Genomic DNA, 14,428 nt, shown 5'->3' with positions numbered 1-14,428 from the left:
ACCAGAGTCCAGTGTTTCTCAACCAAGTAGCCTCACGCAAAAGACATTGTCAGTCACCAGCCCCCTGCACATTTCCCCACACCCTGTGGTGGAAAGAACGACTCCCACAGTCGGCAGCCTGAGTGCTTCAGCCCCGGGGCAGCTGAGCAGGCTCATAAGGGAGAGAAAATGAAACTTCCAGTTTCCGTTGGCAAAGGACAAGTCACGAAGCTGCATGCAAACTGTGAATTAGCTGTGCCACTACTGCCCTTACCTTAGAGGTAAAAAAAAAAATCAAGTTGTAACCAGACTGTCACGGCTTCTATCGAGAATACTTTTTATTATACAGGTATCATATACACACCAGTTATTTCGGGGAGGTTTACAGGCATGTAGCTCAATTCCAGACCTCGATTCACCCACACACGCTATAGCACACACTCACCTCAGGGCCCCTTCCTGCAGGCATGAGCCAAAGTCACTGCTTTGTGAACAGCCATTAAATAGAAATCTCCACCGTCCATAACAGAGCCCAGGACCCTCCACATTCTTACTACCCTGTGTCCATAGGAATAAAACCTCGGGAGGTGTTTCAGACTAGCCCATCACCTTTAAAAGCTAATATTAAAATCGAATCCCGTTTCTCAAAAAGTCGTAAGAAGTGCACCCGTATTTACAGACCCCATTAAATTATGCATAAATAAAATCTGTACACCCAACACACTGCTTGGCAAAATCCAGAGCCTTCTCCGGGTCTTGGGGATGACAGGCAGCCCCCCCAAAAAAAAGAAAAAAAAAAAAAAAGCTTCATGCCTGCCCTTTCAAGTTTACTCAAAACACCAAGATGTGAAATAAATATGCAAATAAAGCTTCAGTACCTTAAAGGAACATGTCCCTTCAAAGATTCTCCCATTTTAAGAGTTAACTTTCAAAATATTTAAAAAAAAAAAATTCAGCAGGCTTTTTTTTCTTTTTTTTTTTTTTTTTTACAAGTTTTGAAAGATCCCCTTGGAACCAGGGGTGCAAAGTGTGTCAAATACCACCTAGGAACTAGTTGCTCGGCAGGTAGAATCTGTCTCCTGCTGAATGTAGCATCTGGTATCTGAAGAAGCTAGATAAATACTTTCTTGAAGATAAATATTTAGTGGACACGGAAGCCAGCCATTACCTTAACACTGAATAAAAAAAGGTTGATCTGAATCTCTTTCAACATTTTCAACAGCTACATGTAGGTTTTTGTTGTGAGCCCGGGGGATTTATTTAAAAAGTTCTAAAACTTGTAGCACCACTTCAGAGAGGAGGAGGAGTGGGTTCCGAACAATGAAATCAAAGCTTAGTGAGTAAAGAACCAGCGCTTGTCACCTTCCGAAAAGCCGTCCAGAAATGCGGTGGAGAACAAGGTCAGCAGAGGCGGCCGAACGGGAAGGCCGGGGAGAAGCTCTGTTCACCCCCGGCCAGGGGGTCCCCAGTCTGTTTCGGTGGGGAATGAGTTTCCTGGCCCTTTTCCTTCCAGACGCTTCGGTCCTGGTGGGCCCCTGTTTCATTTCCTGTGCTTCTCCATTTTCTCCAGGGTTTTGCTAGAATCCGCAGGACTCTGGTCGCCAGGGTTCATGTAGGATTTGTCTATGACTATCAGGGCCTCTTTGATGTAGTTCTGCACGGCAGACACGGCGGCACAGATGGCCTGGCTGCCGAACCCGTGGGTGATGAGGCTGAAATGAGACAAGCAGTTCTGGATGTTGGACTCCAAGACTGGTGTGGGTCTGTTGTTCCCGTTGGGTGTTCGGTCTTGATTGAGAAGGTCCGTGAATTCCTTGCACACTTGTCTGTGGAGAGAGTCACACACCTGTGAGCTACAGCAGGCTCCAGACGGGGATGGACAAAGAGCTCCGGACAAGGCACCCCCGGGGCCGACAGCCCAGCAGCCATTAGAATTTGACTTGAAACCAATACTAACCCGCCAGTGGCTGCACCGAGCATCTATTAAGTGCTCGGCCCCAGCATTATTTTTTTCATCATCCTCCCTGCAAATAGGAAAGATTAGTCCCAGTCACCTGGCCAAGGTCACCAGGACCAGTACAAGTGGGGTCAGGACCAGCCCAGGAGGCTAAGGGGTGGCCCTATCCCCAGGGCAGGTTGGTGTCAACATAACCAAGTCTGCTGGAACAGAACAGTCACACGTTCCCTGATCCCGACATGGCTGGTTCCTGATGCTCCTATTTGCCCAGTTCCTGACTTCACTTCATTTCCCGGCATTTTATTTATTTTTTTTTATATTTAAAGGGCAGGCTTATTAGGGAAGGGATAAACAGTTAAAGACACTTGTATAGACACAAGCGGGTAGGAAAAGAAGAGCTGCTCCAAAAGGGACAGGTTTGCTGAGAGAGGCCTGCATGGTCGCAGGCCGGCGGCCTGGAGGAGAGCTGTCTCCGCTGAGGGAGGTCAGTAAAGAGAAGTCCTGGCAGGTACAGGTCACGGGCAGCCAGAAAGCTGCTGCCCTGCAGAGGAGAGAGCTGGCGAAAAGAGGCACCTGCATAGTCACAGGTGGGCAGACGAGTGCTGCTCCATTTCCCAGCATTTAAAAAATCAATTTACTGTTGGTTTCTATGAGAAACCCCACAGCAACATTAAGTACTTCTAGAGACATTTAATTTAACAGGTTCCCTACAAATCCAACCCAGAACGTTGCATTTAAACAACAAAATGTGATCGGGACGTACAGGCACCCCATTTTTATTGGATATGATCAAAAAAAGGTCTGTCCACACATTCTGGTCAGCTCTGCAAAGAGTCACGAAAGGCTGACCCATCTGAGTTTAGACCAGCGAGCAGCACTGGCCACGGGGCAAGGCGTCCCTCACTCCACTCTCCTAAACTGTACCAACAAGGTCACTTCTTCGGGCTGTGTTAAAAGCAGCCTCCTGACCACTCTTGGGCTTGAGACCCCAATTGATTTAATGACCATTTCTTTCTTGAGCACGGGGAGTGTGCTCAGGCACACGCACGCGCCACCCCAGGGTCAGCACCAACTCATCACATTCAAGACCGGACACTTACTGTGCAGCCAGCAGCATGTTCTTCCGAGTCGCCATCTCATTCCGACCTCCGAGGTGGGGTCTGGTTAAATATTCTGCCACTGGTTTACTAGGGAATTCTGCTTCGCAGACATAGGCAAAGTCCCGAGCCAGATGAACAGCCTCACCTAGAAACACCAGTCATGGCAACAGACTTTAGGACGGCGGCTCTGGGGACCCGGCCTCGAGTCCCCCCAATCTCCCAGCACTCTCAGGCGCTTTGTACCCTAAACTGAAGCCACATGCAGGGGAAATAATTCAGCCTGACAGCCGCACTCTCCAACAGGGATAGAGGGTAAGATTATATATGGGGGGGGGGGGAGAGGAAGATCCCCAACTTTTCCACAGTACTAGAACAATGCTAAGCAGTGCCCTGGCCCAACCTCAGCAGAGCCTCTATGACTCCACCTGCTTTTCTCTTATGAGCAACATAGCATCAAGTGTGGAGAAGCGGGGAAATCCACAGTTTGACAGAAGCAAACTGATCAAGTCTCTCTCTATGGGACTAAGCCCTTGGCATGGAACTTTCTTTTTTAAATTTTTTTTTTTTTTTTTATAGAGGCATTTTTTTTTTATTTATTTATTTGTTTGTTCGTTCGTTTTGTTTATACATGCACTGGGTACAGTCAGAAGCGCGGGAGGGTGAGAGAATTCACCAGAGCCAGAGCGGGGAGCAGAGCAGGCAGAAGGACCAAAGTACACTGCTGAGGGGAGCAGCGGGCGGCAGGAGAGGTCTGCGCGCCATGTGGGACCCTCCTCCAGTGGCCGGGGAGCAGCCGGGGATCGAACCGGCGCCGCAGAGGTCGCCGGCAGCTTTGCAACCCAGCGCTCAACCGCTGCGCCACCGGGGAGGCCCTGGAACTTTCTTTTTTAAGTTAGAAGAGGCCAGGATGGAGAGGTCAAGTCTCCAGAATGTTTATTTCAGTCAGGCAGAACTGCTTCCTATTAGAAATATTAAGAAGCCCCAACAGGGCCTCCCCTGGTGGTGCAGCGGTTGAGCGCTGCTTTGCAAAGCTGCCCGCAGGCTCTGCAGCGCCAGTTCGATCCCCAGCCACTGGGCGAGGGTCCCACACGGTGTGACAGACCTCTCTTGCCGCCCACTGCTCCCCTCAGCAGTGTATTTCGTCGGTCTGCCTGTTCTGTATCCTGCTCTGGCTCTGGTGAATTCTCTCACCCTCCTGCGCTTCTGACTATACCCAGTGCTTGTATAAATAAATAAATAAATCTTTAAAAAAAAGTATTTAAAAAAAAAAGAAGCCCCAACTACCCACTTGGACCACTCCTTTGTCCAAGTTACTGGGGCACAGAGGGAGGAGCCAGTGACAGCACCTCCCCCAGAGGTGCCCTTTCTGGGGTCCAGGGTGCAAGGCAGCAATGCTGTCCAAAACCCCCAATAGTGTACACCCTGACCTCTCTCCACTTGCCTCTCAGGACTCAGTAAGTCTCAGAGCCATTGTTCTGGCCCACATTTTCTTATTCAAGCGCAGCCCTGCCTGCTGGCTGGCGACTTGGAAAACCTAGCCCGCCACATTTACAGGCCACGTGCTTGGAACCCACCCTTCTCCATGAAAGGACAGCCGGCCCCCAAAAGGCAGCTCCTTTCTCTTCACCCTGACCTCCGAGGTGACCCGTACAAAGGTAGAGAAGAGCTCTCTCTGCCAAGCCTCCTTCCAGCCAGCCAGGCAGCGGAGCCCCTGGAGCAGCTCAAATGATGGCCCGGCTGCCTGGAGTCCACAGCTCCCTGGCCCCTAGCCCCATGCTCCAGGGTGCTGGAGGCTTCAGGGGACAGCTCAGTGCTCGACTCCATTTTCCTGTGTTTGTTTTATTTTTAAAAATATTACTTCACTTTCCCTCGCCCCCTTTAAAGGCTTGACTTCTAGGCTGCTTTCCAGGGGGTAAGCCCATCCCAGCTCCAGCAATGTCACCACAAGGACCTTGGGTGGGGGAAGGGGCACCTCCTTGGACCCTGGACTTCTTTTTTGGGTGGAAGGGAACAAAGCATTGGTGAATCATCGAAGACAAGGGCTTTTCTCTTCTGCATTGGCCACAATCCCAACATTTCAGTCACAAAAATGTCCCCAGAATCAGGATTTCTAAGGCCCACCAAATAAATAGCCTTTTTTTTTTTTAACGAGGTAACCCTGCACTTTATATAAGTTTCAGATATGCGCCATGATAAACCAGCATCTGCCTGTACTCCTTTAAGTTCACCAAGAAAAGTTCAGTTCTACTCCTTGCCACCCAAGGGACCTCTTGCCAGCTCAGTTTTAAAGGTACACCAAGTGATTAATTGCATCTTTCAAAAATCAGTTTGTGCAACAGGAACTGCTGACACCCTTGAGTGAGTTCTTAGGTTAGGAAATCCCAATTTCTTCTTAGCAATGATTTTCTGGGGAATTCAGAACACTTAAACCAGCTACATAAATGCTGAGCTTATTTGCTAAAACTACTGTGCTTCATTGTAAATTTGTGGCGCTCCAATCCTTTTCATCTTGACTTAGGACTCAGCTAAGAGTTTTCTTCATCTTTTCTCTAGAGAAGCACAGCAAACACCACAGCACAAGCTAACAACACCGCCAAACGCCACTGACCTTCTACCAGGGACGTCAGGAGGGTGACATGTGCGGCTTTCCGTCTCCCAGCTGGAAGATTCAACCCAATCTTGTCCAATTTCTCCCGCAAAGACCGGCCTCCGTTTTTTGATTTGGCTCTGTGTAAAAAAGTGGACGGTGGCTGTTCAGTAAACCATACTTCCAGATTCTAAATTCCCAAAGTGCTCGGTCAAAGCTGAAATCCCCGAAAGCCCATTAACACGCTATACGGATCGTAACCCCGGGACAGAGGGAGCCTCCTCTGACTAATCCCCGTAAAATTCAGCCGCGCCAACTTATTTTTCAAAATCACAGAATGCTGCAAGATACACTGGAGCAGATACAAATTTTGCTTGTTAAAATGGCAACAGCACCCTGCCCCCCAAAATGAAAACACTCCGGGGGGATAACACCCCTGGAGCTGCCCTTCCCTAATACAGATGCCACCACGTCATACATGGAAGCCAATTCCAACCAAATGATAATTTGTTATCACTGTTTTAGCACTTCCTTCTGCATTTGGCACTTTTTTTCTGAGAGAAGAAATGTACAAAAACTCTTTGAGCCAATTAGAATTCAGTGTTAGGTTTAAAAGTTACATAAATGTTAAAAATACCTCCGGGTCCTTTTATTCACCCCCCCTTCACCCACCCAGCCACGGGTGCCACCCACGTACCTTCTGAGAACACCTCCCAGCAGGGAAGCATTTAAGCACTCGGGCGGGGACAGTCTCCGCTGGACTTCAGCGACTGTCACTTTATATTTAGATGTGGAGCTGAGGAGGGACAGTCTTCCTGGGACGGAGCAGAAGACCTCGCTGGGGTTCATCACGGCCCCCACCAGCTCCTTCTGACAAGGGAGACTCAAGGGGTTCTTGGTCATTGAAATGGGACCTGGGAAGGAAGACCAGAGGGGGCGGTAAGCAGCCACATCCCAGCCACGGAGACCTTTTCCAACCATCCCCCCCAAGGTGCAAAGAGCTCAGGCTAGAAATTCTGAGTAGATTTTCTTTAAGCCATATTTCCTCAAAGATAATCCAATCTGAGATTCACAAGTTAACACCTTGGAAAGTTAATTAGTCCAGATCCTAAGCACTGAGGGTTTTCATTTTCCAGCCACTGTTAAAATCTATTTAATTAGAACATTTGTTTTCCAAAGACTGCTTCCATACCAAATACCTGATTTTTTTTCCTCACTCAACGAACAACCAAAGTCCTAAGACACACTCAGATCCTTTGCCAAAATCTTTCAGTGCCGCTGACAGCACAGCGGAGTGTAAAATACAAACACACACCTGTTCTGTAGGCATTGCTAGAAAATTCAGCTTATTTCCTGAGTTTTTCCTCAAAACCTATTTTCCCCCAGTTGATTTTAAACAGTTTAACTCTGAAGTAACAGAACATGACTACCCCTTTAATTGCCGTCTGCTCGGCTTCCCAAAACAGCCAGCCTCGGAATCCGGTCAGTGTGTAACTTAATTTCATAAGCCATTCACGCACCACCTAATCCAATTTCCCAAACTCCCCTTCCTCAGTTCCTGCAAAAACCCCTGACAGCTCACCCCAGCCTGGTTCTGAGAAGGTTGTACACATGTTTGCTAGGCCACATTGTTCCAAGACTTTTTTTTCTTGGGCATCCGGATTGAAGTCTTCTTATCATAGGTGTGTTTGAAATCAGAAATCCCATCAATTTACAACTTACTCAATGGTGCCTGAGCCAACTACTCAACTAAGATTGTGGGTTTTCTCCCCAATGAAATCTCCGTGGGGAGCTCTCTGGGGAAGGCCGACAGGCTGAGCAGCAACGCCCTGGGGCGCAAGGCCTAGCAATCCCCAGGGAAACTGCAAAACAGGCCCGGAACGCACAGTCCAGAAGCTGCACCCGCATCCCTTCCCTTTGGGTGGGAAAGAAATGCGACCTAGAGCCCACCTTCCAGTCCCCTCCACCCACGCCCGGGGCGGCCACCAAGCGCCTCCTCCTCTGGCCAAGGAGGTAAGACCTTCACCTCCCGCAGGAACCCGGGCCGGCTGCGGGCGGGAAGGGCAAAGCTCCCGCTCTCCACCTACCTTTGCGGATAACAGTCTGGTCGTGCAGAAGCAGATGCTGATCCTCCACATTCTGGGGAAGAAACGGACAAAGTTGCCTTTAGTTCGGGGGCGCGCAGAGCAGGGGCGGGAGAGGCCGAGGCCCGCGGGGCGCGCGGGAGGGGCGCGAGCCGGGCGCCGCTCACCTGCACCTCCTCCATCTGGTGCGCCATGTCGTGGAGGCCCAGGTTCTCGGCCAGGCCCGCGGCGTCCAGGGCGTGCGCGTGCGGCAGCAGCAAGTCCGAGCGGCGGTAGGCGTCCCTGCGGGCGCTCATGGCGCCCCCCTCCAGGCCCGAGAGGTGCGGGATCAGGCCGGCGGGGCGCCCGTGGTGCGAGGGCAGGCCGGCCCCCTCCTGGCTCTGGCGGCCGGGCCAGGCCTGCTGCTGGCTGCCGGTGGGCGCCGGCTGGTGCAGGGGGTTGATGGCCGCGGCGTAGGCTTCCCCCAGGTGCGAGTAGGGGTCGGCCGACTGCGAGTACGCCAGCTGCTGGTAGGGGGGCGGGAAGTAGGGGGGCGGCTGGTATTCGGCGACTCCGGTGTGCGAGAGCGGCGGCGCGGGGCTGTAGAGGTGCTGCCCGGCCGAGGAGAGGTGCGGGAGGCGCGGGTTGCCATTGCTGCTCGCGTCGTGGCGATCCTGGGCAGAGCAGAGACCCCGTTAGTACGAAACCCCGCTCCAGCGAAGCGGCCGCCGGCGCCCCAGCCGCGGCGCTCGCGGGGGCCCCCCAGCACCACCCAGAGCCGCCCCGCGAGGGTGGCCGGAGGGCCCCCGGGGGCGCTGTGCCCCGAGGGGCGCGTCGCCAAGCGCGAGCGCGCGGAGGCCGGTGGTGAGACCTGGGGGAAGGCTTCCTCCAAGCCCGGCGGCGAAGATCTGGGCGCTCCGACGCCCGAGGCGCTCTGAGGCTCCAGGTCGGAACCCCAAGCGTGGAGCCAGGAGTAGCAGAAGCCGGGGCCCCGGGAGGACGTCGGCGCGAGGCGCGCGCGGTCGCTCGCCAGCCCGCACATGTCGGCTCGGGCTGGAGGAAGGAAGCGGCGCGCGCGGAGGATGCGCGCAGCTGGGGAAGCGCCTCGCCCCCGCCCGGGGGACCCTCCCTTCCACGCCCTCGGGACAGAAGACCTCCGGCCTCGGACACTCCCTCGCGGCCGGCGCCCGGCGCCGCCCGAGCACGGGGAGGGAACGCGCCCGCCCGGCTGCCCTCCCCGCGGGCTGGATCCCCACCCGAGGGCACGGGGCCCGGGGCCCGGGCCGTTCCGCCGGGGCACGGCCAGTCTCCCCACGAGTCGGGACAAAAGGGGACACGAAGGACCCCCAACATCGGGCGCCCTTGCCTGAGCACGCCCCCCGCCCCGCGGCTGTCCGACTCCGTGCGTAAAAGGGGCGTCCGAGTGTCCCCAAGGTCACAGGGGGAGCGGGGACCAGATGCATGGCACGGTCGCCCCCTGGCGGAAGTGTCCGGGCGTGCAAACGGGGTAGCCCCTCGAGGCGCGGGGGGTGCGGGGAGCTCCCGCGTCTCTCCAGCCCGGCGGCTCGCCCGGCGCCCTGGCGCACGCCGCGCGCCGCCTGCTTCTTCCTCTTCCCGCTCGCCGCCTCCCTCCCTCCCACTCTCCGAAACTCTAGCTCAACCTGTCGGACAGGCTGGAGCACTCGCGAGCGCTTACGGCCCCATCTGGCCCCAGCACCCCCCCTCCCCAGCCCCCACTTCTCTTGAAAGCCAAACTTCGGTTGTTTTGTTTCCCCCGAAGAGGTAGCGGGGCAGGTGACAAACTCGCCTCGGAGGACACTCCGTAAAGGTGTCGCTGGCAAGGCCCGTTTGACCCTTGGAGGAGGTTTCGTGCGCAAAACCGCGTCTAGGGGTGGTGGACGGCGCGCTCTTCCGAGAAAACCGGCTGTTTTGCTTCGCGAGAACCCGACCGGTAAGCTTTGTGAGCGGGTCTGCCATTCTCTTGCCAAGCCCTGCTCCCCAGGGCCGGGTACCGAGAAAAAGGCCCGACTAAGGGGGGTGGGGGGCGGGAAAGCGGATCGGGGGGCGCCCGAGAGCGCGGCCCCGTCCCATCGAGGGCCCGCGGCGGGCGCCTTCTCGCCGCCGCTGCGCCCTCGCCCCCATCTTGGTCCAGCGGCCCCGGTCTCCCAGGCTGGCCTCGGGCGGGGCCGGGCTGCGCCCCACTGCCCAGCTCACCTCGCAGTCCTCTTCATACTTGACATTATCGGTTATTTTCCACAACATGGCGTCCGGCGTCCCCCAAAACAGCCGCCAGTTAAATCCAGGCTCCCCCCACCCCCCGAGCGGTAAATCCAAAATTGGGGTCACGGTGGCCAGGCGTCTGCCGCCGCCCCGGCGCGCGCGGGCCTCGCTGTCCGGGTCACTGGGCGCGCATCGGCGGTTCCGCGCGCGTGGCTGCCGCGGCCGCGGGTGGAGAGGCCTCTGCGGTGGACCGGGGAGCCGCGCCCGCACTGTGTGTCCCGGCGATAGCCGGGGGACCCGGGCGCCTTAATGAGAAGGAAATTATCATAACTCCTCCCCGGGGGCCGGCGCGAAGGCCCCGGCGCCGGGCGGGGCGGCCCCCAGCCAGTCCCAGCCTAGCTCCGCCCCGCACCCCTGCCAGGCGCCGCGCCGAGACCCAGGCTTGGGGGGCCCGAGGAAGACTGGAGTGGGCGGCTCCTCGCTGGCACAGGGTGACCTGCCGGGCCAGGGGTCCCTCGTCGCCTCCGACGGTCGCTCCCACCGTAAGCACAGCCGAGGCGCGCAGAGCGGGGGGCCGGGAGAGCCCCCCTCATTTCGCCTCCAGCTTCTTCCCTTCGGCCCCCAAAGACAGGGTCACTTGGAGCGAGGGTCTCCGTATTCGGGGTCGTCGCAGCTAGCGGCCGGGGTTTCCTTATCTCCCAATACAGCCTCGCGCCCCATCACTCCACCGAGACCTCAGTTTCAGGCTGGGATCGAGCCCCAATCCCGCCGACTCGTCCCTAACCCCCCTCGGCCCCCGGAGGCTCGGCGCCATCGCGTCCCTCCGAGGGGAGGCGCGGAGGAGAGGCCTTCTGCGGGGGGCGCCCCTAAGCGCCAGGGGCCCGGCGGGCAGCTCTGCGGGCTCGGAAGTTTGGGGCGACGGCGTCTCACCGCCTTAGCCCGAAGCGGCAAGTCGGCCGCTGGCTGCGGCCAGGGGCACCGCGCGCGCTCGCCCAGCCCTGCCCTGCCCAGCCCTGCCCAGCCCTGCCCCGCGCCCGCTCGGCCGCTGACGCCGGAGGGCCTGGCACTCGGAGCCTCAGCTCCCTCGGGGCAAGAGGTGCGGGGCTCAGGGCGACCCCAGCGCCCCCGCGGACACTGGGGCGTGGGGGCAGGGGGAGACGGTAGAGGGGCCACCCTGGAGAGGGGAGCAGCGCCGTCCCGAAGTTGGAGGCAGAAAACGAAACTTCCTTCCGCGTAAAGGTGGCCGCTCCCCGCGCTCGGCACTTGCCACTCAAACGTGACACCGACGTGCAACGTTAAAAATTTTTCAAAGAAACGAAATCCAGCGGCCCAGTTATTGCAACTGACTTTTTTCACTGCAGGGGGAAGGCCGCTAGCTCTCCAGGGCGAATTTTGCTGGGATGCCCCAGCTGGCTCCCCAAGGTGAATTTTAAACATCCTGGGGGGATCGGATACGGGGACGCTCTCTATTTTATTCCAACCCGATTTTGCAATAATCAATACCTACCCCTGGTGTCCCGGGCCTGGAGTGGACCTTATTCCGCGCACATAATGACAGCAGCCACCCCTTCCTAGGCCTCCTGCGGCTTTGTTTGGGCTCAACATTTCTTTAAAACCAGATGGGCCTAAAATAAAATAAATTAAAAAGCGTTCCCTAGAGAAGCGTCCTGCCTCGCCTCGGAGAGACGAGCTCAGGGGCGACATTCCCACTAAATGTGAGATAAAAACCTGGAAGTGAAACCTCGGGGGCTTTTCAGATCTGTATGCGGGGCTTCACACCGAATACAAAGGGTGGTGCGCCCGCGACCCCAGACACCTGGCTTCCAAAACACCGGGGCCTGGGGGCGAAAGAAAAAAAAGGAGAAGCTGCGCGCCAGGTTGGGGGTGGGGGCACCTGCGCAAGGCCCGAGGCCGACCGGGCGGGCAGGCACGTGTGCACCCAGGGCGGGCAAGGTTGGGGTCCCCCGGAGAGACGCGGTGGCGCCTCCTCCGGGCGCCCAGACTCCCAGGTGGGTGCCGCGGGGCTCTCCTGCGCGCTGGGCCTTCTAGGGCCGCGTCTGGTTGCCAGACTCGGTCTGGGGCGCCTCTTGAACAAGTGGTCTCGGCGGTGCTGACCACCCTCCCCCGCCCCCGGGCAGGCTGCAGCCAGCACGCGGCAGAAGGGGGTCCCCCACCGCACCCCACCCGCAGCAGCGCTCGCCGACGCCCCCGGAGGGAAGGAGCCTGCTCCGCCGGGGGCGCCCACGGGGGAGTCCAGGGGAGCTGCTGGGCCCCGGGAGTCCTCGCGCCGGGCGAGGGCCTTTCGTTCCCAGGCGGCCCCGGGCCCCGCCGCAGCCCCTCTCCCGGGGAGCCAGCGCCCGCGATGGGGAAGGCGGTTCCAACACGCCGGCGCCTCCGGGCCGGGAGACCCTGTCCGAACACGCACAGCCTCGGCTCCAGGCACCGAACCCGGGGCCGCTGGGGATCCGCGCAGGGGCGGGCAGCTCAGGGCTCCTCGAGCTCCGCGCCCCCACCCCGCGCAGCCTCGGGACCGGCTCCCTCGGAAGCCCGCGCCCCTCCCGCGCGCGGGGCGGAGGCCGCGTGGCCGCCAACCGGGAAGGGAGCCCCTGGGGGGCCCGGAGGCCTCGCGGCCACCTAACAGAACGTGGGGTTCGCGGGGGACGGCCTCCTCCCAGGCGTCGCGTAACCAGGGACTTGGGCACGCAGGCTCGTCCGGGGCTCCCCTCTGTCGCCCCCTAGGGAGCCCGCACTCTCCAACTTGAAGCCCAGGACGCAGGACCCCGGCCTCTCCGACAGCCCCAGACACCAGGGACCCGAGGCGCGAGGCGTCTGCCGGGACAGCCACGCCCGGCCGCGCGCCCCGTCCAGGCCAGGGCGGGCGGGGGCCTCTGGAAACACGGCTCCGGGCCCCGGCGAGCTCCGCCGCCCCCACCCCCACCGCGGGCCCAGGAAAGCGGCCGGGCGGGTAGGGCTAGACCGGGGCTGGCCCGCCCTGCTCTCCCGCCCCAGGGAGGGGGCGCCCGAGCGGCAGGTGGAGGCCCCCGAGAGCCCTGGCGGCCGCGGCGCGCGCGCGCAAGGTGTCGGTCCCGCCCTCGGGAGAGCGGGCGCCCGGCGGGGACCTCGGGCGGGGACCTCGCGAGCCGCGGGCCTGGCGGCGCGGGCGGAGGACCTGGGCCCGCCGCGGGCCAGCGCCGCCCGCTCCCCTCTCGGCACTGGCCGGGACAGGCAAGAGCGCGCGAGGCCACCGCGCCGTCTGAAGTCCACGACGGTGCTGGGCCCCGGCGCCACAGCAGCCATTCACAGCCACTCCAGAATCCGGTGTTTTTAAAAAGCAGATTGTTTAAATGGCCCGCAAAGCCCAGGCGCCCCTCACGGACGCCTCTGGACTCGGCGGGGGAGCCAACCCACGACGCCCCCTTTTCGGGGCTCCGCACGGGCCCAGTGCTTGAAGGGGCTCCGCAGCCGGCCGCTCTTCCCCTCCAACCATTTTACGAGTGGGCGAAGTGAGGCGCGCCGCTGGGGACCCGCCGGGCTCCAGCTTCGGGGAGCGCGGGCTTCCTCCTGGGCCTGGGTCTCGGCCCTGCGCTTGTCGCCCAGCGCTCCCGAGCGCAGACGTGGTGGGCACAGCCTCTAGCTTGACCACCATCTCCCCACTTCTCAGCAGGCCAAGGTGAATTTTTGGTTGTCCTCAAATGACCTCAAAACACCGCTGTAGCTTCCACGCAGTGCCACCCCCACCCCGGCGGCACGCGGGGCCTGTTGGACACAGCCCGACTCGTGGCTGGGGTGCCTGTCACCTCTCCACGGCCACCCCGGGGCCGCCCGTGCGCGGCCTGTGCGCCCAGAGCGCGGGCGGCAGGACTGAGGCGCGCGCCCTGCGTCCCGGGCCTCGGCCGGGCGCCCTACGACGCCTCTCTCCAGGCAGCCGAGCCCTGCGCCCTAAGGTGTCCGTCTGGGGGCGCCGGGCGAGGAGGTCCGCTGTGGCCAGGCACCCGGCGTCGCCGACCGCGCGTCCCGCGCCAGAGCCGGGCTGCGCGCAGGGCCCGGCGGGGCACCCCCCGGCGCCCAACCCGCCCGGCGGGCAGCCGCGCCCTGGGCAGCCCGCCCCGCCGCGCGCCTCTGCTCCCTGCGGGTCCCCGGGGCCGCCCGGCCTCCGCCCGGCAGCGTCTTCTCACCCTTAGGAACTGGAAATTCATGTTGCCGGCGCGGCCACCATCTGCGGGCTGCGGATATTGAGAAGCGGAGCGGCGCAGGAAAGCGCTCCCCAAGGGCCGGGCCGCGTGCTGTAAAGTGCTCGGAGCGTTTATTTAATTTCCCGGAGGGGGAAGGGGATGGCAATTCACAGCCAAAACCGCCTATCGCGATTGGAAGACACACCTGAACTCCGCGTTACTCCTCCCCTGCCGCCGCCCCTCGCGAGCTGGAAGCTGCTGGGAAAGGGTCTCGGTGCGGGGGATCTGCAGCCTGTGCAAGGCACAGGGCCCCTCCATGGCCTGGTGTTGTGTTGTGTTTTGTGGGTTTT

At 59.6% G+C, this 14,428-nt stretch overlaps 1 protein-coding gene across 2 annotated transcripts; it reads right to left on the bottom strand.

Annotated features, from left to right (window-relative positions):
• Nucleotides 1–297: 297 nt before the first annotated feature.
• On the bottom strand, nt 298–14,167 carry TFAP2C (transcription factor AP-2 gamma). 2 transcript variants are annotated; one of them, XM_054698405.1, is made up of 7 exons: nt 14,082–14,167; nt 7,875–8,360; nt 7,711–7,762; nt 6,321–6,537; nt 5,645–5,763; nt 3,037–3,181; nt 298–1,805 (listed from the first exon to the last, which is right to left on the bottom strand). In XM_054698405.1, the coding sequence occupies exons 1-7, from the start codon at nt 14,100–14,102 to the stop codon at nt 1,520–1,522; spliced, it is 1,326 nt and encodes a 441-aa protein (XP_054554380.1). In that variant the 5' UTR covers nt 14,103–14,167; the 3' UTR covers nt 298–1,519. The 2 variants fall into 2 exon arrangements, with proteins under 2 accessions (XP_054554380.1, XP_037356645.1); XM_037500748.2 differs by lacking the exon at nt 14,082–14,167 and adding an exon at nt 9,901–10,184.
• Between the last annotated feature and the right edge of the window lie 261 nt (nt 14,168–14,428).

Source organism: Talpa occidentalis, unplaced genomic scaffold (assembly GCF_014898055.3).
Source record: "Talpa occidentalis isolate TD23 unplaced genomic scaffold, MPIMG_talOcc4v2.1 talOcc4.10, whole genome shotgun sequence".
NCBI classification, from domain to species: domain Eukaryota; kingdom Metazoa; phylum Chordata; class Mammalia; order Eulipotyphla; family Talpidae; genus Talpa; species Talpa occidentalis.
Note: the sequence above shows the minus strand (reverse complement) of the source record. Positions and strands in the feature narration are given on the sequence as shown.

Excerpts from the sequence above, each read along its gene's own strand:
- TFAP2C (XM_037500748.2), bottom strand. The coding sequence starts at position 9,948 with ATGTTGTGGAAAATAACCGATAATGTCAAGTATGAAGAGGACTGCGAG. Across the intron at positions 8,361-9,900 it reads AGTATGAAGAGGACTGCGAG|GATCGCCACGACGCGAGCAG; the intron begins GTGAGCTGGGCA and ends TGCTCTGCCCAG. Across the intron at positions 1,806-3,036 it reads AACATGCTGCTGGCTGCACA|ACAAGTGTGCAAGGAATTCA; the intron begins GTAAGTGTCCGG and ends CTCTCTCCACAG.